The following is a 21,758-nucleotide window of genomic DNA, read 5'->3' as shown; positions in this document are numbered from 1 at the left end:
GAGAGACACATGAAACTGCTTTATTCAGTGTTTTTAGTGGTTTTAAGCACCAAGTCCGTTTGTTTTGAAGAGGAAGAGACCTCTGCGGATCATTCAGCTCCCAATAAAAACCTCCAGAACAATGAGCACTGAAGGACTTTTAACCAGGACAAATTTCAGCTAGTTGCAATCTGCAATCTTCACCACTAGATGACACTAAATCCCTCTAAATCTCACGTACTTTCTTTAACAGCAATAATGACACCTGGCAGAAAGAATGGGATACAGATACTAAAGGGAGACTAATTATAATATACAAAAGTCATGCAAAATTGCATTTTTAACAGTGTAAAAGAAGATATCCTAACTTCAGAGAGTGGGTAATCATAGCATGATCAAGGCTCAGGCATGCAGGGTTTCAAGCCATGTTACATAAGATGGGGAGAGGTTAATCAAAGCTGTGTCGGTGGTGTAACACTCTGGAAGTTGTAGAACACGTATCACGCATTGCGATAAATATGATTCAAAGAGTTAGACTTTAAGGTATATAGTACATGAGACAGGGCAGGAATGGAGTTTAAAATCACTACTGAGCACTTGACAGTACCTGAGGGAAATCAGAAGGCTTATATACTACAGGCAGGATTAAGAAACTGGGTATGAATTTTTACTTCCTTTCTTTTAGACCAGTTAGTACTCAGATAATTTAATGCCCTTATTCTACACACTCCGACACAATAGGTGGCGGTACGGACCTTTAAAGTTGGGTTAGAATCTGCCAATAAACTCACAGAAGAAGAAAAAGAAGCACCAGATGGTTGTGTTCAGGTTTAGTTTGAGAACTACATATACATATATAGTTTTTCTGTCTGCAGACAAAAGCAAGAAGGCCAGGACCTGCTGTTCTTGTGCAGCAAGCAAAGGGCAGACAGAGACAACAGACACTCAGTGTGTTCCAGCAGGTGAGTTCATTTGATTCAGTCCTCGCCCACAGTGTCTCTCTCTGTACATCACGCTGGATTCAGCAGCAATGATAAGAGACGTGATTTTGTTACTAAAAGGTGACACAGTTGGACTGAACGCAGCAGAATGTCCTGCTGATAATTACTACAAGGCAAGGTTAATCTTTATCTCCAGCCTAAAGGGAATGGTGCCTTGTTTAAAGCATGGTTTCCAATTTAAGAAATAGCAACAAACAATTAATTTAGCCTTATCAGCCTTTAGGTGAGTTGGGCGAAAGTTTGATGTTTGGGAAATATTGCTTTTTTTGCAGAGACAGAAATGTGCCAGAATGTGATTAGCTTAGCTTAGCATAAAGACTGGAAACAGCTACTCTGTCTGAAGTTTAAAAAATCCATCTACCTGCAGCTCTTTGTGGTTTTACAGCCGGTTTTGTGCCAGGAATTGTCTGGCACATTACCCCCTGTAAACCTACAGTGTGTTGTGTTTACATCTTGGTTTATATTTACCATACAGACATGAGAGACTATCAATCTTCTCCTCTTTTTTCTCAGCAAAAAAGCTATATAGTAGTATACTTACCAGAATGTCATTAAACTCTGAATAAATGGATGGGTTTCCTGTAAACAAACAATCAAGAATGCATATGCCGCAGTGCTGTAGAAAACTCAATAATAGCAGTTCACTAAAAAATACTGTCAGCGTGAAACAGCTCCTGTCTGACTGCTGCGTGAGTTAAAAGCATTCTAGTCAGGGGTAACTTAAGCATGTCTGTTTCCTCAAATTATACCAGACACTATGTATTCGCTAGACTTGTAAGTGTAAAAGCTTATATTAAATATTACATGACTGCAGTGTGTACAAGCAAAACTTTTTCCACTCATAAGAAACACTTGGCTCTGACCTGTTTGTAAGAACTAAGAGCTAATTATCCACACTGACTGAGCTAACTGAGAGTTCTGCTTCCTGTGAAAATGGACATTTTCCATCCATAACTTTTGTGAATTTTGAAGTTTAAGGCACAAAAGCAACTTTATGTGTTGATCTTGTCAGAAGCTGTCAGTCATTTCTTTTCTCTTCTACCCTCAGTGTGATTGAGCATCACACTGATGACAACATTCGGAAACCCATCGATAAGAATGTTTTGTAATAAACTGAAACACTGATTGTTCCTCATTTAGATATGAAGACTTAATGCTGTGGGGTGTCAAACTCATTTAAGTTCATGGGCCACATACAGCCAAATTTGATCTTAGATGGGCCAGACCAATAAAACCATTGCACAATAACCTGTAAGTACCATCAGCACCAATATTTTCCCTTTTTATGTGTAAAGAATTACAAATACATTCTGTAGTCGTTCATCCCTTTACAGAACAGATAAACAGCTTAAGTAAGTGCAATTTCACACATTCAGTCAGTCTACTTCTCACTGTCATTACATGTGCATTTATCCACACATTTCATGATACAGATTCTTTTGAACTGAAGCTGCTGATTGACAATATTTGGCACAATTTTCAGTATCTTAAAACATATTCACAGTAAGTATTCATTATTATATTGGAGAACTGAATTCAGGTCAGGATGGAAAAACCTCTGCAGCAGAATTTACATGAAGTAAGCTACAGATTGTTTAACTTGCTCCTGAAACCTGGCACGCCTTAGTCTAGTCATCTAGTGGGCCAGATTGGACCCTTTAGCGGGCCAGTTCTGGCCCATGGGCCGTATGTTTGACACCCTTGCTACAGAGAAATTCTTAAAGAAGGTGTATGCTGCATTAAGAGCGTAATTATGATTCAGAATCTGAGCATGGTAATCTTAAGTGCTATATCATAGGCAACTGGATTTGCTTGAGTTTCTTGAAGACGTTTCACCTCTCACCGAAAGAGGCTTCTTTAGTTCAGAGTAAAGTCAAAAGTGAAGAAGCCTCTTAAATAAGAGGTGAAACGTCTTCAAGAAACTCAAGCAAGTCCAGTTGCCTACGATATAGCACTTAGGATTACCATGACCTGGATGACTGAGAATCTTCACCAACAACCACAGGGTGGGCCTTACACTTCCGTAAGAATGCCATTCCAGCACTCTGGGTTTGGGGCAGCATCATCACTGCTGTACAAGCCCAGTGCAGAGCTGCAGTGATTAACTAGCCAGTGGGATACACACACAGGGACTCACATGCACTAACATGCACATGTATTTGGACCGGCTACCACAACAAAGAACAAAGAAACTGGAGTTACAACACACACAGATGGACAGTGGCTTCATTCAGTGAACAGGACGTCCTTCCTTCACTATATCTTTACATAGCAAGTCATTCTTTGCTGCTGTATTTATGTTTTGAATGTCATATACAGCTCCCTTTAATATTTAATAAATTTACTGAAGAGGCGAACTGGCCATTGTGATTCTAGAAGGATGATGATAAAGACTATGTCATCTAAACATACTGCAAAAGTTGTGGAAAAAAAGAAACTGTCTGTCACTGATTACAATGATCACACAAGTTCTATAAAATGACAGCTGCAATAAGTTGCAGTCACTGACATGAGACAGTAAGTAGATGCAGATTTAGAGTAATTAAAGCCCAAATTCCTGCAGACTTGAAGCCCTGGTTTCATAATCCTCCAAAACCCAACAGTTTCCAGTAAACATGATTAAGTAAATGCTTCCAGTTAGTTGCATTGACTTTAAAATGACCTTTCTAGTGTTAGTGTGTACACGACAATGAGTAATCTTGTAGTTTGACATTGCACCCTCTTACACACAAATTCTACTGCTGTCACTCACTTCTCACATACACTTAGGGACAAATCACCTAATTATACGCCACTCATTAGTCATTCAGGGGAGCGGCAGATTTTAAGTACTTTCCAATAGCCGTGACATTTATAGGTCAAAATGTTTTCCGCTCCTCAGGGGGTCAAAGGGTCCGCAAAATGAGACTTAATCATCCATTCAGTTTGTTGTTAGTGAACGGCCGGCTTTTCCAGCTTCTTTCAATTAAAATTGGCTCCGCTTGCAGCCGTAGTGGCCCAAGGACAGAGAGAAAATTTGATGTGAAAGCCTCAAGGACCTCTGGAGTCACTCGCCGTACAGAGACGTATGAAGGTTTTACAGAGATGATTTAAATTCAGCCTGTTGCAGAGAAAGCTGTGAGTGCCACAGGCCGGAGTTGATGTTTCAAAAAAAAAAAGGTGACAACTGTCCTTCTTTCTTCATTGTTGTGTGTCTGGATGTGCCCCGTCCTTTTCCTCTTTATCGTCCCCGTCTTTCTCACCTCCTGTGTCCCTGTCAACCTCTCGCCCACACCTGCCACCTCCCTCAGATCCAGAGGCACACAAGCCTGGTGGGATGGAGGAGAAGCTCCGGAGGCCCTTCTTCTCTGCCTCACTCAGCTCGCCCTCACCTCGCAGTAACCCTACTCGGAGGCGACCGATCAAACACGACTCTTGGGTAGGTCGCACCATCTTTCTCCAAATTCCAAACTGCTGCTTGGTTTGATTCAGGCCAGAAATAACGGTTAAATCAGTCTGTTGGTTTGATGATATATAGGAATCCAACTTATTCTCTCCTGTTACCGAATCCTTAGATGGCAAATCTGTACACCTCACTGCATAGACCTCATTGGGATAATTTTTATATGAGCAAAAATGAGGCCATCAACATTTTCACATCAGCTTCATTAGGTCAGTATTTGTATTGATACCAGTCCAGTGTATCAGATTGCAGTGTCCCGCATATTTTCTACAACAAAACATATAAAAACTGTATATGAGGTTTTAAATTTCAGATATTTAAAAAAGTCTGTGTGGTAGGCTTGTAGTATAGATACCAAACTAGCACTGGTTCCCAACCTCCACTAGGGGTCGCCAAAGCTTCACAGGGGGTTGCAAGGCCTTCTTGATTTTAAGGGGTGTACGAAAACTTATAAAAATATTACGTTACATTCACAGAGCCTTTACTTTCTGCTAAACAGTCTCATCCTGCAGCAGAAAAGGATGCAGTTTAAACAACAGAAGAGCTAATAGAACAATGGCCAAGCTTCAGGAAGAAGAAAACACTGAATTTGTCAAAAAAGAAATCGATTGAATATGTATGATTGTTTAAAAAAAAAAACATAGTTCAGACAGAAAAATGTACAAAAAGTTCCTAAAAATATCAGGAAAACTTTTCTGTGACACAGTATTCACAGGAAATCTGCTCAAATTCCTCCAATTTGCTCGCTTTACACAAACTTCTTGCAGTTATTGCGCTCACTATTTGGACTATTGGTATAATTTATAAGTTGTTCTGTACTTCTGAGCAGCGTGTTCATGGACATATGATGAATATGGGACATTTCCTTGTCTTCTGAACTCCATTTTCTGAGACACAAGCAAATATTCAACATTATTGTCATGTCAGATGATTCGCGCAGACAAAAGAAGTTTGGAAAGACTGAGAGTTAGTAATGTAATATGCTACAGTACACCACAGCATAACACTGTATAAGTGCCATTTAACAATATTAATATCTAATTTCTTCATTTTCATTTTCTTGTCACTGGATGCTTAGTTTGTGACTGTGAGCTCCGTTCCCCTCAGCAGTTTTCTTATTAGTTAAAATGTGCTTCTTTTGTAAGCACTCCAATTATTACTCAGCTCTAATCTGAGTGGTTACATGTAGTTGTTGTAAATAAACTGAAATGTTCAAGCTGCAGAGACTCAACAGTCACCATCCTAGTGTTTACTTACAGATTTTCAACACTAGGTGGCATCACATCCATGAGAATGTCTTTACAGGCTGATTTCAAACAACACTCTCTGTGTTCATGATTATGTATTTACCCTGATAGGATTTTTCTCTCGTCGGGAGAATTATGCTCTAATTAAATCACATTAGTCCAACTAAATCTATAATAATCTCCTCTCTTACTGTTGTGTTTTAAATAATCCTTTTTCGTTTGCCTTACTTCGGGTTAAATTTAATATTGTTTTTAGTTGTAAATTGGACAGAATGATATTTATTTTGTCATATCTGTTAGTACGTGATAAATCAGAACAGTGCAGAGTGGTTTTAACTGGTTGAGTTCCCAAAACTAGAGCAGGGAAAGTAGAGCAAATACGTATCCTCATCCATGTGACTCTCCCCTTATAGAAGTCATGCAGTATTGCCAAACAGTCACAGAGATTGGAACAAAAAATACACATAAAAATATGCATTATGTTGCAGTGTGCAGTGATTCTTTGGCTCATAAATTTGTGTGTTGCTTGATGAAATAAGTTATGACAAACAGCTGACTCAGTGAAGAGGCACGGGAGCTTGAAAGCACAGAAGCAGCAGGATTGTAATTTGAAGTAATTTATGTGTGTATTGATTCATATTGTTCATGTCCCAACAGGACGTGGAGGATGGACTCGATGATGCGTTCTCAAGGTAACCTCTGCACACCACTACAAGTCTGCTGAACACCGGGGATATATGCTTTAATTTGGGAGAGGAGATGGGATTTTTTTCTCAGGCACAAACTACTTAAATGTTCCCCCCTGAAAACCAAATTTATGAAACTATTTCCGTGCTGATGGCAGTCCTGAGCAGAAATAGGCCGCCCTCTGAATGCTGTCGAGCAATTTTAGATGATGACAGTTGCACTGAGGGTGATAGTCAGCTGTCAGTAACCTTTCAGACTCTTTTAAATAAGCAAACCTTCGCTGACACGTTGACTGACATCAATTGTTATTGAGATTCACACACACACACACACACACAGGCTGACACAGAAAGGGACACGCAGTAGTCTCCCTCTGCGGTGACTCTGTGCAAACATTACATATATGGCAATGAGGTGACGTAGAGAGGACGCATGAAAACAACTGTCTCTGGGGACATATTGATTGTGTGGTAACTTTATTTGGGGTTTGAAAACTTATTTATACAAGTCATCATTGACTGGAGAGGTGTAGTAAGATTTTATTAGGTAGATTTATATAAATGCTTTGCTGTTAGCAGCAGAAAGAAGAAGGAAAAACATAAAAGACTTTAATTACTGTAGTTGTTTTAAAGCTCTGGTGTCTTATCAAACCAGAGCTGAATAAAACAACGCAGTCTTTGAGTCGAGCAGCTGTCGGCTCTAATTAAAGCGAAACAAATAGCCATTTGAAGTAGTTGGAGATGACTTGATCGCTACCTTATACAACACTAGTGTTAATGTTGAAGTTCCTCAATAAAATAGCTCAGTTTTGACTCCTACAAACTAGAGGTTGGCCAGTATTTTGGTATCATATCAATATTTGATATGAGACTAGATATTGTTACAGTACAATGTTCTGCTGGGGAACTTTTGGTCCTGGCACTCATGTGGATGCCACTTGACACACTCAACCCACCCAAACACCATTACAGACCAAGTACCTCCCTTCATGGCTAGGGCACTCCACGACAGCAGTGCCCCCCCAACAGCCCAATGTGCCGTGCCACACTGCAAAGACTGCTCAGAAATGGTGCAAGGAACATGACAAAGAGCTTAAAGGCTCATTTATGCTCCCTTTACGTACAAAAATGTATACGTCCGTTTCAAACGATGTTACCGTCACTGCCCACATACTTCCATGCGCCCTTTATGCTGGCATGGATGTTAACCAATATATCCACCAGGAGGCAGCCCAGCGTCAAAAGTTTATGACAACAACAAACTCAAAAACAAACATGGCAGCTGTGGAGGAGATATTGATAATGTACCTCTTGCATAAAAGACAAAAACAGAGGCAGCGTTGTAGGAGGCGGTGGTCGGTGAGGCCGTTAAATACATAGCAACTGGAGGACGGGGAATTCTTTTCTCTAGTACTGCTGATGAGAGAAATTGAATTGTTATTCCTTCTTCGTGTCTCACTAGAGCTACGTATCGGGTAGTGACAGCAACACTGCCCCCACGGTTCCCGGTGGTACTGCTCCGTTTGGCCCGTATCCGTAAGCTTTATGGAAACGCGCAGAAATACGGACGAAATGAATGTGGAGCACAGACAGAAGGCTCCGTCCGTGTCCTTATCCGGATCCGTATTTAACGTTGAGCATAAACGTTAAACGCCTTTAAAGGCGTCAACCTGGCCTCTAAATTTCCCTGCCTCCAATCTGATCAAGCATTTGTGGGACATGCCAGTACCCCAAAGGTACCCACATCCATGGTGGGGCGTTCTTGGGTCAGACTTGGCTATGACATGTCAAGGCATGGACACAGGACCTCTGGGGGTGTCCTATGGTGTCTGGCACCAGGGCGTTGGTAGCAGATCTTCTGAAACCAGTCGGATGTGCGGTGGGGTACCAGCACGTCCCTAAGATGCTCAGTCAGATCACTGCCTTTGGTTAACAACTTTCTGATACATGTCTTCAGACCAGCTGACTAAAGGACACCTCATAGAACACCTTATAGTCTGCCCAATTATCCCAGCGCTGCACATCTCGTTGCTTTAGTCCTCAATTGAGAGGTCAGTTTTTCCATGGTATATAGCTCCTTTACAATGTCCATCCACTGTCCTGGACTTGGAAGGTCACGTTTCAGCCAGTTCCTAGCAATGGCCCTTTTTAAATGCCAGTATAAGGATTTTATAGTATAAGTATAAGGGAACAGATAAGTGTCTTTCTTATGAATGATGTCCTCAGGTATTAATCCCAAGTACACAATCCTTAGGTCCCTTGGGATCTTTCAACCTAAAACTATAACAAGCATTTTTAAAGCAGTTAATTTGTTTGATTTGCTTACTTACTACACCATTTTACATATCACTGTATAACAGTGGATGTGAATAGGCTGTAAGCTTTTATTAAAGGTCAAGTGTGTAAGACTTTAGAATTTAGTGGAATATAGCAATGAGGATTGTAGGTTGCAACCAGCCGAAAATTCTCCCGGTTAGACTTCCTTCTGTGTTCTTTGCTCAGGAGGTCTCATCCTCTCCAAAACAAACAGAGCCAGTGATTTAAACTGATAAAAACAATTTCACGTTACAAATGGGTGTTTATCTGACACTGTTTGGCATGTCAAAGATGAACCATTAGCCCAGCACCTGCTAATCTGTGCTCCTGTTTTTTCTCCGATAACTTAAGATGTTCTGGAGGCTGGAAATGGCCCTATTTAGAGCCAGTGTTTGGTTTGTCTGTTCTGGGCTACTGTAGAAACATGGCGGTGCAAATAGGCAATCTCACTAGGGAGGACCCACTCCCTGTGTAAATATAAGCGGCTCATTCTACGGTTACGAAAACACAATGATTCTTATTTTCATGTGATTAAACACTAAGGAAAACATACTTATTATATTCCATTTCTGCCACCTTTTCCATTCAATCCTTCACACTGGACCTTTAAACATTAAACTGATTGACTAAAGAAATCATGTGGAACTAGAGAGCGGTCTGAAGGCTTGTGAGATCACTGTGCCTCTTCCCAGACAATAGAAATGACGATCGCTTCCTTTACTGCCAGCATGATCGTCACCTCCCGACAGAGCTGTCAGGAGCACAGTGACTGAAGCCAGGAACGGCTCTCCACAGCGCATCAGCGTTTTTATCTCTGAACTCCGATTACAATGCAACACTTTTTATTTTCTTTGGGAGTGTGACGGTCTGTGAAATTGTCACTTCATGGCCTGCAGAGAGATGAAAATGTGAAATGTGCGTCTCACGGGTAGAACCTTTTCTGTGTTGTAGCCTGCCTCTGAGACATACAAACACGATTAATGCTTACAACATCCACCACTCGGTCCCTCTGACATCTTCTTTCATAATGTCCCTCCATGCACAACAGAGTGTTAGGAATGTAGGCCAAACAGTCCAGTGAGTGTCTGAGCCCTCTCTGTGGCGTCTCATTTCCTCATATAACCAGCTGATATGTGTGTATGTGTCCTGCTGTATTATCCCTCTATAAAAAGAGAGGAGCAACAGAGGGATGGCGCCTCACACATTTAAGGGAAAGCAGCTCATTAAGATGTGTCGCCTGCAGCTAATAGATCTGTTTGTTGTGTTGGAGCATGCACCGCTTTGGTTAAAGCAAATGGGTAAATGAGAGGCAGAGATTATACAGAAGTGTATGTGGAAGCTGGCGGAGTGTGGAGAGAGATCAGAAGAGGAAGGTAGGTCATCCCAGAGGCTGTTCTCAGCAGGGATGAGGAAATACTGACCTCGAATGTGGATGTCAAATGGAGGGAGGTGGAGCACTCAGATCTAAATCTGACATCCAAGAGGAAATGCTAAAGGATTTTTGGGAGCGTTAGAGCAGACCTACTCTGCAGAGGTCAGCAAGGATGTGAAGCTCTGCTGTGGCAGCCCAAGAATGGTGGAAAAGATCCATCCTGAGACGCGGGAGACTCAGAGAGCTGTCATGGCTGTCACACCTCTTCAGTGTCACATGTGACTTTGGGAAGTGATTTTGAGATCAGCAGAGGAGGGTTGTGCACCTCTCACTGTTCAGGGATCACACCTTTGACTACTGCAACCAGCCAGTGGTCAAGAAATATATTTTGCTATGATCACAAAGCAGTGTGCAGACATTTTAAGGACAAAAAGATTCTAACGATACCATTGGAGCTTGCTTATCTCATCTATATTTTGTCCCCTGGCTGCTCCATGAACCATTTGGCCCTTAACTGCTCTGTCCTTTATGAGCATTGAGTAGCTTATAATAAAATGTTTGAATAACAATTGACTAGTCAACAGCGTAGACTGTATAAAATAATGAATGATGTTCACCATGACGTCACCCATTGGTTTGTGATGAGAAGTGACGATAGTTGGACAAAAGGGTGGTGCTAACTTTAACATGAGCTTCTTGCTTGGTGAGCACGCTGCATTTACAGTCTATGGTTAGCTAGATATAATGCTAATGCTAATTTTCACTAGCAATTAACAAGCTTAAAACCATTAAAACAAAATATAGATGGTAAAATGGACTTGCACCCATTCCTACACTAGTGGCCAAGGCTACCATACAAGATGCCACTTGCTACTCAGTTTTTAATACACGGATGTGGAACCAGTATCTTGCTCAAGGATGCTTTGACATGCAGACTGGAGGAACCATGGATCGGACCTGCGATCTTCTGATTAGTGGACAACCTGCTCTACCTTCTGAACCGCAGCCGCCCTTACTGTACTTACTGGAAAAACTGAACCTTGGGCTCCTTGGGGCTCATTTATACTCCCTTTATGAACAAAAAACAAAAATATATCTGTTCAATTTTAAACGTAACCGTCATTGCCCCCATCCTTAATGTTGGCATAGAAAGATCCACAAGGTGGAACTAGTGGGCAGAGTCAAAAGATTCTGACAACAACAAACATGGCGTAGGTGGAGGAGTTCATAAAAATATACCTTTTAACGGAGGCAGTGTTGTAGATGGCAGTCTGTAGTGTAACTGGTGTTATGGATAGGCAACTCGTGTACAGTTTTCTGGCATTTATTGGCTCCTGCAGAAGACAAAACATTTCTATAGTCTTTTGGACTCACCCATCTGCACTTGTTCCCCCTCAGCCATGCGAAAGGGCACTGTGTGACTTACATTTTTTACTCAAAATGCACATGAATATGTTATCTTAAGATTGCATTACATTTTCAAATCATTTTACGCATTACTCTGTCAAGAGCTATGTCCTAAAAATAATGACAAACTACATTCAAAAAGGAAAACAATGCACCTTATGGCCAAAACACAACACTGATTGGGGTGGAGTAGCTTAACAAAACCAACCAAATTTATAACTTAACAAAGGAAAACACATACCTGCAGAAGACATAAAACATTTTAAAAGCCTCTCCCATCTGCACTTCTGCCCCTAAACTTGCAAAATAATTATATTTACATGAGGAATTACAAGCTGCTGCTTTGGTCACGTGACATGGAGCGACTGCCTTAATGCAAATTGCGCCAAAATAAGTAATTAAAAATGTCTATAAAACTTAAATACGCGGTAAAAACCACACGAAAATGATTGGTAATGCAAGAATATTCACCAGTAAACAATATTTATCAAAGGTTACAACCATAATGGCTCATTTTCCAAAGAAAACAACATAATATGGCCACTGTATTCTCCACACAACTTTCCCTTCGCAGTGCAAACGGCACGGTGAGGGATAGAAGGGAGGTGCTACGGAAGCCCAGGAGGTACGGAAGAGGCAGAGTGCAGGGAGTTAGTTTCCAGAGGAAAAAAATATAATAAAACAAGAGTAAATAAAAATTACTCATAGAGATAAAATTCACAAACACTCAACATCATTAAATTAAATGACATATAAGTTCAGGAACACAATTTGGAAATAATAATTAATAAAGTGCATTTTTAATTCTGTTACATAAGGCCATAAAATACGTGACATATGAATGGAGAAGTTACTTTTTAAATGTCTTCTTCATGATAATGGTCGTGTCTTGCTTGAATTACCCTACACTGCCCCCATGATTTCTGGTGATACTGCTCCATTTTGTCTGTATCCGTAACCTTTCAGAAAACGTTCACTGGAGCTTTCTTATCTCGTCTATATTTTGTTCCCTGGCCATGGCCGTTAACGATCCTCAAGTGCCATGTCCTTCAAGAGCTTTAAGTAACTTATAACAAAATGTTTGAGTTGACATCATAGACTGTATAAAATAATGGATGAGCCACCATGATGTCCCCTGTTGGTTTGTGGACTCCTGTTTTCAAGTCCAGTTTGGCGTTTTAAATATATTTTTGGAGCCAGAGGTGACGGCAAATGTCCATATTTGGACAAGAGGGTGGCGCTAACCCTAACACTAGTTCCTAGTGAACGCAGAGTACGGACAGAAGGCTCCGTCCATTTCTGTACATGTCAAATGTTGAGCATGAATGAGACTTTTGAGGGTCTTTTAGTGCAACCAAATGCTGAACATGAGTTTCTAAGGTGATCAATATGTTCCAGTAAACTTTCATGAACTGAAAACACACTGAATTTTCCGCGAATGTTGGGCTGTTTTGCCAGCAAGCTGCAAGCATTTAGACACACAGAGCTGGATTGGCGAGTTGATCCGAGGTGCCCAATTTTCCACCTCGTAGGGTAGTCATATTGGCAGAACCTTTTTGGTTCGAGGCGCCCTTCCGCCACGGGAGGGGCAGTTGATGACTTGTGGGAGGAGCTGTTGATGATGCTGCACGTGCGACCCACTGGCAGTGGATAAACAGGAAACAGCTGATAGCAGGAATTAGCGAGCAGCTAGTAGCAAGAGGGAAACACAAACCTGACAGACACTGTAAAGATGAGCAACAGGGGAGACAAGGAATTGCATGCCCTCCTTGTCCTTGCAAACTAAGAGGCCATTAGCCGTCAGATGACGGGGACGGTGAAGAACGGGCCGACTTACGAGAGAATCACTGAAGGACTGACCAGCCCTGGCTTCCCTTCCACGTCACTGTTTACGTCACACGCTGAGCTACATGTTTTGTTACTTGCTCACGCCCCCCATTGCCCCGAAAAAGGTGCATTCTGTATAAACAAAAGTAGGCAGGCGGCATTTTGCTGCACTCCCCGATTTTGTTTTTATACTGCCAATGCTGAAAAAAGACTGATTGGGCTTTCCTGCAAATTTGCACAATGCCTGTTTAAAATGGGCTAGTGACAGCAGCGGCTATGGCTATACTCTGTGAATTTAGGGTTACATCATGTTACCTAACTAGCAACTTGTCAGTGGAAAGCACCGACCTGTCACCTAAGGCAGCCACACTCTAATTATGCATAACTTTAAGCCTTAATGAAATTTAATGGGTGAGTTATGTAAAAATTCAGCCCCTGCACAGTTGTCATGAACTGGGAAATTAGCTGTTGAGACTAGAACTGTTTTTTTATACCAGGCAGAAAACCTTTATCACCATGGCCTCTTGATCTAATGTCCTACTTAGCTTCTTTAAGAAAGTGGGTGAATTCAAAGATGGCATCGGGGGTCAGTTTGACAGTCTCTTTGTTGGCGGTTCACTCTGAACCACTTTATTCCACTTCTGTGTCAGTAGAAGCCTCCAGGGGTCAGCTACAGTGCTTTATAGTCTACGACTGATGCAGCCATACCAACTTCAGCAGAATAATTTTTAATTAACTGCATCAGCACAGGTCAGGGTTTAGACATCTGAGAATAATCTAGTCGTTAGAATGGAAGCTGGTTATTTAAATGGAGGCTCAGTGCTTTTACCCAAGGCAATAAGTGCTCACAACTGTTGACATCAGCTGCAGTTCAAATGTTTAAATTAAATGGTTTGATTTGTGTTTAAGATTTCTTAACTGAAGGGTGACCATGGAGTTGAAATGACTGTTATGCAACTGTCGGCTTTGTGCTGAGACACTTAAATTATTTAACCCCATCTAAATGTGCCGAGTTCTTTTTTTATTTTTGTAATTATACGCTACTTTGAGTGTTTCTTCATGCATAGTGGGCATGTGTAGGAGTCTTGGTTTGTGTGAACAGTCTGTAGTAAGAGTTGGAAAACATTCTTGGTGTTTTGACATGTCTTACTACTGAGTGGCAAAGTCATTTTCTTCTTCTATCTGGCATGCAGCAACATGGAAGCAGAGGACATGGACACCGGTAAGAGAAGCGACTGGCATCTTATTTAAATGTTTGGTGCTGCATGTTGCATGAGGCCTTACATTTAGAATACCACTCATTTCTGTCCCATTTTTACTCAGTCCAGACTGTCCAGAAATAGGCAAATCATCTAAGTCAGTGGTTCTCATCCATGGGGACCCCAGCCGTGAGAGAAACTGCTGGTATGTGTATATTTTAGACTCCGCCTGACTGTACAGGAACAAGTAAATGTACACAGCAACATTCAAGTTATTGAATGCCTGTTGAATACATCTGGAACATAACAAAGCAGGCCAGTGGTTGAGGAAAGAAGACTTTTTCCCAACAAACCTTAAAGGGACAGTTCACCACAAAATCAAAACCACATATTTTCATCAGTCTAGATTGTTTTGGTGTGAGTGGCAGAGTGTTGGAGATATCAGCTGTCGCAATGTCTGTCATCTCCTGAATATAATGGAACTAGATGACCTCCGGCTTGTAGTGCTCAATTTGAAAAACTCAGCATCTCTTTCCAGAAATCATGACCCAGTTACTCAAGATAATCCACAGGCCTTGTTGTGAGCAGTTTCATGTAGGAACTATTTTCTGTCCACTGAACAACACCTACCATCTGTATCACTGCACAGAAGGAAGAGTGCATCTACTCATGGACAAGAGGCTCGTGACAGGGTGAGATATGAATCTCAATCGCATCCTCCTTGGCTGAGCTGTAACATTAGCTAGCTCAGGGGTGCTAGGCGAGCTAGCAGTAGATGCACGCTTCCTTCTGCACAGTGATACAGTCGATGGGTGTAGTTTGCTTGAAAGAAAATAGTTCCCTACATGAAAGTGCTCACAACAAGGTCTGTGGATTATCTCGAGTAACCGATTCTTGATTTCTAGAAAGATACATTGAGGTTGAGTATGTCAAATCTACAAAATAGATCAGGAAACAGATTAAACATGAGTTAATAACATGAAACAAGGAAGAACACAAACAGAAAACCCCAAAAAGAAGTCCCGAAGATAACATAATATCAGCAAAATCCCAGGATCATGGCACAGATATCTCTACGGCCAGTATCTCCAACACTCGACAGCTCACACCAAAACAGTTTAGACTGATGAATAGCAGTACAGGTAAGAGGAAATATATGTATTTTTGATTTTGGCTGAACTGTCCCTTTAAATATTTATATGTTATTTGTAGGGGTGTGACTTGTTTCTTTTAATATCTTAAGGGGATAGTTTTGATGGTGGAATGGACAATTATGAAGAGATATTTTGAATCTATTACATATTCGGTTTTTATCCTTTCTTCATTCGAAGTTTCAGTTCAGTCCCAAGGTTATTGATTTCACCAGCTATTATCAAATGCCATCATAGACATGACTGTGTCTCCATTTTTCATCAGAAATGGAAAAACGAATCACTTTATATGTTGTCGTGTCGTGTCGTGACAGTTGTGTTCACTTGACTATGAGTGACCTTGTAGATGTTATAATTCTCCATTGTGTAAGTCAGCCCTCCCGCTCATTCACCGTCATCCTCTTTCTTCTTCTCTCAGTTTTAAAACTTTGCATATTCTGACCTCTGTAGCAATATTACTTTCCTCTCTTTCTGTCTCTGTCAGACTGGCCGAGTCCTGCCCCGAACCCGTCTCTGACAATGCAGCTCTGAGTCTGTGGGACACGTCCACCAAGAATCTATTGTGTGTCTGCAACAATGAGTCTGAATAACAGACGCCGACAATAGCTGCCCAACTTATAACACTGCAGAAATTAGACAGAAATCACACCAGAGGCCCCAAGACCAACAACAAACACAAAACAGCATACATCACACAACAGACAGCATAACATATCACGCTTCCTGGTGCACAACGTGAATCCGAGAGGCTCTGTTTGATTTTCTGTGGCTGCTGTGGAGAAACCAGAATGGATACCCTGATATTATAAACTGCAATTTCTGTGAATGCCTGCCAGTCAACACACACTCCACTCAGTGTAAACAGCCATCATCAGCCAACTCTCACAAACTGCCAGATGAAAGACGGTGTACACAGTGTGCAACACGGCACCACAAGACAAGCAAGGCTTACATATTTCTACTTGAAGAAATTCCCAGAGGAGATCATAGGATGAATACCAAGTGGAGTCTAACTTTTTGGATCTAAATTTGTAAAAAATACTTTCACACATGGATTCCCATTGAAAATTGTGATGAGGATTTTCTCAGCATCGAGAAGCCCAGAGATGTGTGTACATAAGGCTGTCATCTCTCTCTGAAAATGGGAGAGCTCTCTGATGTTGTCGTTTGTTTGATGGAGTAGCAGCTGCCGGTGTCAGCAGTCACTGGAGGAAGTCCAGCGTTGGAGGTCATTGGCAAAGCTGGTACAAATCTTCAGACATAAAATATGGTTCAATTTGTGGTGCTGAGTTCAGTTCTTTGAAGTATGAAACAGTATATAAATTAAGTAATTAGGCAGACATAAGCCCCGTTTCCACCAAGCAGTACATTACGGTGCGCATTTTTTCTGTTTCCACTGTGAAAAGTTGTGGATGGTAGCAATGGAACCGTTCCATACTGTCCCCATTTTTGGTCCCCCATCTGTTGGGGTACCTAGCACACAGATCTGGTACTAAAAGGTGGAGCTGTGAACACTGCAGTCTGTTGATTGGTCAGTAGCAGACAGTCACTCTGCTCAGGGTTGAGCTGTGGCTGGTTTTGTAACCACTGTTCATACCGTTGCAAGTTTCACATTAGTAAACTGTAACTATAAAATGAAAAGATGTTTTGCTGCCTCTTGCAGCAGCTATAAAAAGAGAAAAAAATTAAATTCAGTGGGCTGACTGCCGGTGACTTTTAAGGTGGAACATTTACTTGTAATGTTACTGATGCATGAGTCGACGACCTGAATCCATCAGCACACTTTAAATTTCAATATGAAAACTCTGACCATCACTTTAGTTTAGTCTCTCTTGGATGACTTTTAGTAATGAGTAGATCTTCAAACGTTCAAAAAATATATAAATGTCGACCGGATTATGTGAACTGCATATATTCTAATCCTCACTTGGAGAAAAAAAGCATTGCGGAGCGTTGTTTCTGCAGGCTCCAGCCAAATATCCCACTGAGAGAGACTCTCACTGCAGCTTGTTCAGTTTTGTTCTGAAAATGTTGGCGTGCAGCCTCGTTCTGTGGACGATAAACGAGGTGCAGACTTCCCTCTGTGTTAGGAAATACAGTGAGTGCTGGACGGAGCAGAGTGACAACAACCCCGCCCACATTTAAGGGTGCTGTTTGCAGTGGAAACTCAAGGGTCTAGGTACCATGTCTGAAGGGTTACTTTTGGTTCCAAAGGTACCATACCGAGAGTGTTTGGTGGAAACAGGGCTTAACTGTACCCATGTGTCATGTTTTTATTGACTGCAACATACATGTGTTGTAAAAAAGGCCAAACTCAACTGTGGAGATTAAGGAAATGTTTCTGAGAGAAGCAAACACATTACATTGGTATGGTGTATACATTTTATTACCAACTTAATGCCCAAGATAAGGACTGCTTACTATGTGTATCCAAGATTTAAAAGAACATCTCTTGGCCTTCTTCAGCAGATGGATTTGCTCAGTTATCACGGATATGGTTTAGTTTGTTATATAACATGTGGGGGTGGCATCAAATTATAAAAATGTTGTCTTATCAAGTCAAGGCAATTTTATGTGTATAGCTCAATATCACAAGTCACAAATTTGCCTCAAGAGGCTTCACAATCTGTATGACATACAACACCCTCTCTCCTTACACACTTGATTCAAATGAATAAATAAAACTCTGCCAAAGAAAATGGAAGAAACCTTATTTGAATAAAGTATCAGAAGACTGAATTTAATTTTCGTTTATCCATTTTCTAACCACTGTCACCATGTGAAAGAAATTCCAAAGTTAACCATCGCCATGACAACTGAGCGATCTGTTGAGAAAGGCCTTGAGATGTTGCGAACAGGTTTGGAAGGTCAAGAATGAATTTTCAAATTTAGTTTTGTTCAACAATGTCAGACATTTCCAGTCTTATTATAGAGGTGAAGGAATGCATTCAGAAAACTAGTGCTTAGGTGCCACCAGTAGTGCACCTCACAAACACTTTGACATTTAAAGGGGCGCTCCAGTGTTGTAGTATTGCACTTTTATAACGCTGGGAAGTTATCAAAATTGAAGTAGCAGAGGCCAAAATATCCTCACTTGTACTTTCTAGTGTTTACACACTGAGTCCGTTCTTTTCAGATGCATTGTTTAATCCATCATCCTTCCTCCACATTCTGTGTGCAGTCCACATCCTCCTCCTCTTCTTCACTATCCACCTGAATATTACTATCTGACCTGTTGAAAGTGAGCTATTTGAGTTCTGAAATGACTCTGTGCACCCCGTTCCTCTGTGTCTTGTCACGGCTGTGTCCTGCCACCACATTTTCTTCACTGATTATCAGTCAAATGTGAAAAGGCTTCTGATGGATGCAAAAAACACAGAAAATCGAACATGTTATAAAACTTTTTAATGACGGACGAAAGTTTCAGACTCAGTGTGCAAATGGGATTGACACAACGAGAGGTCATATTTAATTTTAGACGTGTCGGATTAGAACAATGGACTGAGTATGCAAAGTCTGGGAACCAGACAATTCTAAATCTGCGAGCTCATGTTGTCCACTCAAATAGCCCTGCTTTGGGCCAAACAAAGGAGGGTGCTTGAACACCCTGGTATTGGGGACATGACAGCGAGCACATTCCTAGTTTAGTAAAGAGGAGCTCCTTTGAGGCAATTTTGAAAACAATCAAGATGGGCTGCAACTTTCTGTTGCAGTACTGTTTTCAAATTCTGATGGCACAAACAGCAACGCTTGTTCACAGACATATTGATGCCATCACAGCTCATCTCTGCACGCTGTAGTCTGTTTACATGTATCTCTCCCTCAGCGCTATCCCTTAAGTTTCAGTGCTCTGTGTCTCAAATCGTGTACTTCTGTACTTACACTTAATATGTTGAGTGCATAAGCGCGTTCACACTGAGACGTATGGAAAAATGCAGTGCACTATGAGTGCCCGGATGGTGCACTCAAAACGGTCAAGAAGTTGAGTGTGGAACTGTGGACACTTCTTGCCCTCAATGGTCGCCATCTCGGCTACGTAGCGGAAGGGGAGCGACTACTTTTCAAACTGGAAATGGCAGCCGAGGACTGTGCGACCACGAACATCGCTGCATTGTACAAATACATGTGTTTTTTGTACTAAGCACCACTATATTGTTGTCGGGTATAAGCCAGGAGTATGTTTATTAGATTAATTTAGCAATCTGTAATGATTTGGTACCACAAACGATAACGCAGATGCTAGTTTGCTGAGTGCACAACAGCCGTGTTTGGTTTGAGACAACACTACCCTGTCAAAATTTGTGCACTACGCCAATGAGTACATAGTGCACATAGTATACTACATGGAAGTGAACTGACAGAAGTATGAGATTTGAGACACAGCATTGTTCTTCAACTGTCTACCCTAGCATGGGCCAAGCTCCAAAATCACTGCATCCTACATTTCTCATACGGCAGTTAGATAGTGTCTTTTATTATAACCTAGCTGCCCGGTAGACACCCTTATATTCCAAACTCTGCTCCCAGTGTGTAAGACAGGCTTTGCGCTAAAAAGAAAGAGAGAGGATAACCCTGATGACATCACTATGACATAATCAGATTTATTTTTGCAGGTTTTGGAGCCTCCCTTCAGAGCCACAGAAGACGTTGTACAGCTGTAATCACAGGCTGACAAGTACTAATCATGACGAGCGAACTAAACTCCATGTGTAAAACCGATGGAGTGCCCCTTTAAGGAAAACACTTCTTTATCTGGTTTTTAAAATCAAACACACACGCACACCCACACACACACACACACACAAGATGACCATATTGCAAGAAAAGTGGATGATTCACTTATCAAAATGAATATTCCATTGATAACCTTGTGTTTGCTTCCTTTATATTAACAGTGTCACATTGTGTTTGCAGTGTAAAGAAATCGCAGTCTTCATCATTTTCTTTCACAGAGTCAAGCTCACATTCCTCTAACAATCAGTTTCAATGCTGTCTCATATGAATATGGCTTATATAACCAAAATACAATGACTATTTTACATTCTGTTGTCTCCTCAATCAGTCCCTGTGGAAGCCCTGCGAGGCAAGTGAGGAAAAAATATCTGGTTATACATTTACTGAGTCTGATCTGAATTATGTTCTCTTCTGTGATCGCGCTGTGTGAAACCCTTGCTTCATGTTTCTTAAAACTCAAACACAGAAGGAAAGAATTTAGATCAGACTTAGAGAATGGATCACCGGAAGTTTTTTTTCTCACTTGCCTCCTGGGCTTCCGTAGTCAGCTGCAACTGTACATAAAGATGATCTTACTGTTAAAGACTAGTGATGACGTAAGGTTACGAGGACATGTGTATTGGCGAGGCCAAACTATTAGAGTAAAGAAACCTATTTCCATATGCTGTATTTTTTCAATGTCAAAGCTGCATAGTTTATGTATGCATATTGTATCATTATAAGTGAGGCAGGATGGATAGAATCAGGGCTTCACACAGGTTGTTTGTAAAAATAATTACCCCTCTTGTTGAGATGTGAATGTGTAGATGCTTGTATGTTTTGCATTAGGTTAGAGAGTTTGTACAAATGTAATCGTATGTGGTTTTTATTACTGCAGGAGTTGCTTTATTTTTTAAAAACAGCCAGTAGTAACCCACGTTATAGTGTACACTTATAAAGTCAAAGCCCTGTTTCACTGATCGACACAGTTCACATTTTCCTCTCTTAAAGGGAAATTTCGGTTTATTTCAACCTGTCTCCTATCGTCCTAAATTTGTTTCAAGTGACTAGTGACATAAAAATAATAGTTAGCATGTTAGCCGTTAGCCTAGATACAGCCGGGGCGCATAGTAGCGTCAGACCTGTTAAAACGTAAGTGAAAGGGCATACTTCAAGTGCAAAGTTAGTCCACTAAACAAGCTTTTTTTCCACAAAGACCGCCTCATATCGTTAGGATAAATGTCAGAGAACATATAGAAAACAACATGTAAACGTGTTGTCTTACCTTACCAGTGTGCTGCCATGTTTGTTTACCATTTACCTCTGCTTTCCAAAGCGCGGCCGAAATATCGCGAGAACAAGCAGCGATCTCATACCGTGCCTGAAATCTCGCGAGCTCTAGATAAAGCCCAGCTGGA

General features: G+C 41.2%; 1 protein-coding gene across 1 annotated transcript in view; it reads left to right on the top strand.

Moving 5' to 3' along the window:
- LOC117270747 (low density lipoprotein receptor adapter protein 1) overlaps positions 1-21,402 on the top strand; it is a 121,132-nt gene extending 99,730 nt beyond the window's left edge. The window contains exons 6-10 of the mRNA XM_078173781.1: positions 855-941; positions 4,271-4,398; positions 6,327-6,361; positions 14,471-14,499; positions 16,112-21,402. Coding sequence (XP_078029907.1) covers positions 855-941; positions 4,271-4,398; positions 6,327-6,361; positions 14,471-14,499; positions 16,112-16,158 — 326 coding nt within the window. The 3' untranslated portion in view covers positions 16,159-21,402. The remainder of the gene's footprint in view (positions 1-854; positions 942-4,270; positions 4,399-6,326; positions 6,362-14,470; positions 14,500-16,111) is intronic.
- Positions 21,403-21,758: the final 356 nt, after the last annotated feature.

This window comes from Epinephelus lanceolatus, chromosome 13, assembly GCF_041903045.1.
Source record: "Epinephelus lanceolatus isolate andai-2023 chromosome 13, ASM4190304v1, whole genome shotgun sequence".
Lineage (NCBI taxonomy): Eukaryota > Metazoa > Chordata > Actinopteri > Perciformes > Serranidae > Epinephelus > Epinephelus lanceolatus.
Note: the sequence above shows the minus strand (reverse complement) of the source record. Positions and strands in the feature narration are given on the sequence as shown.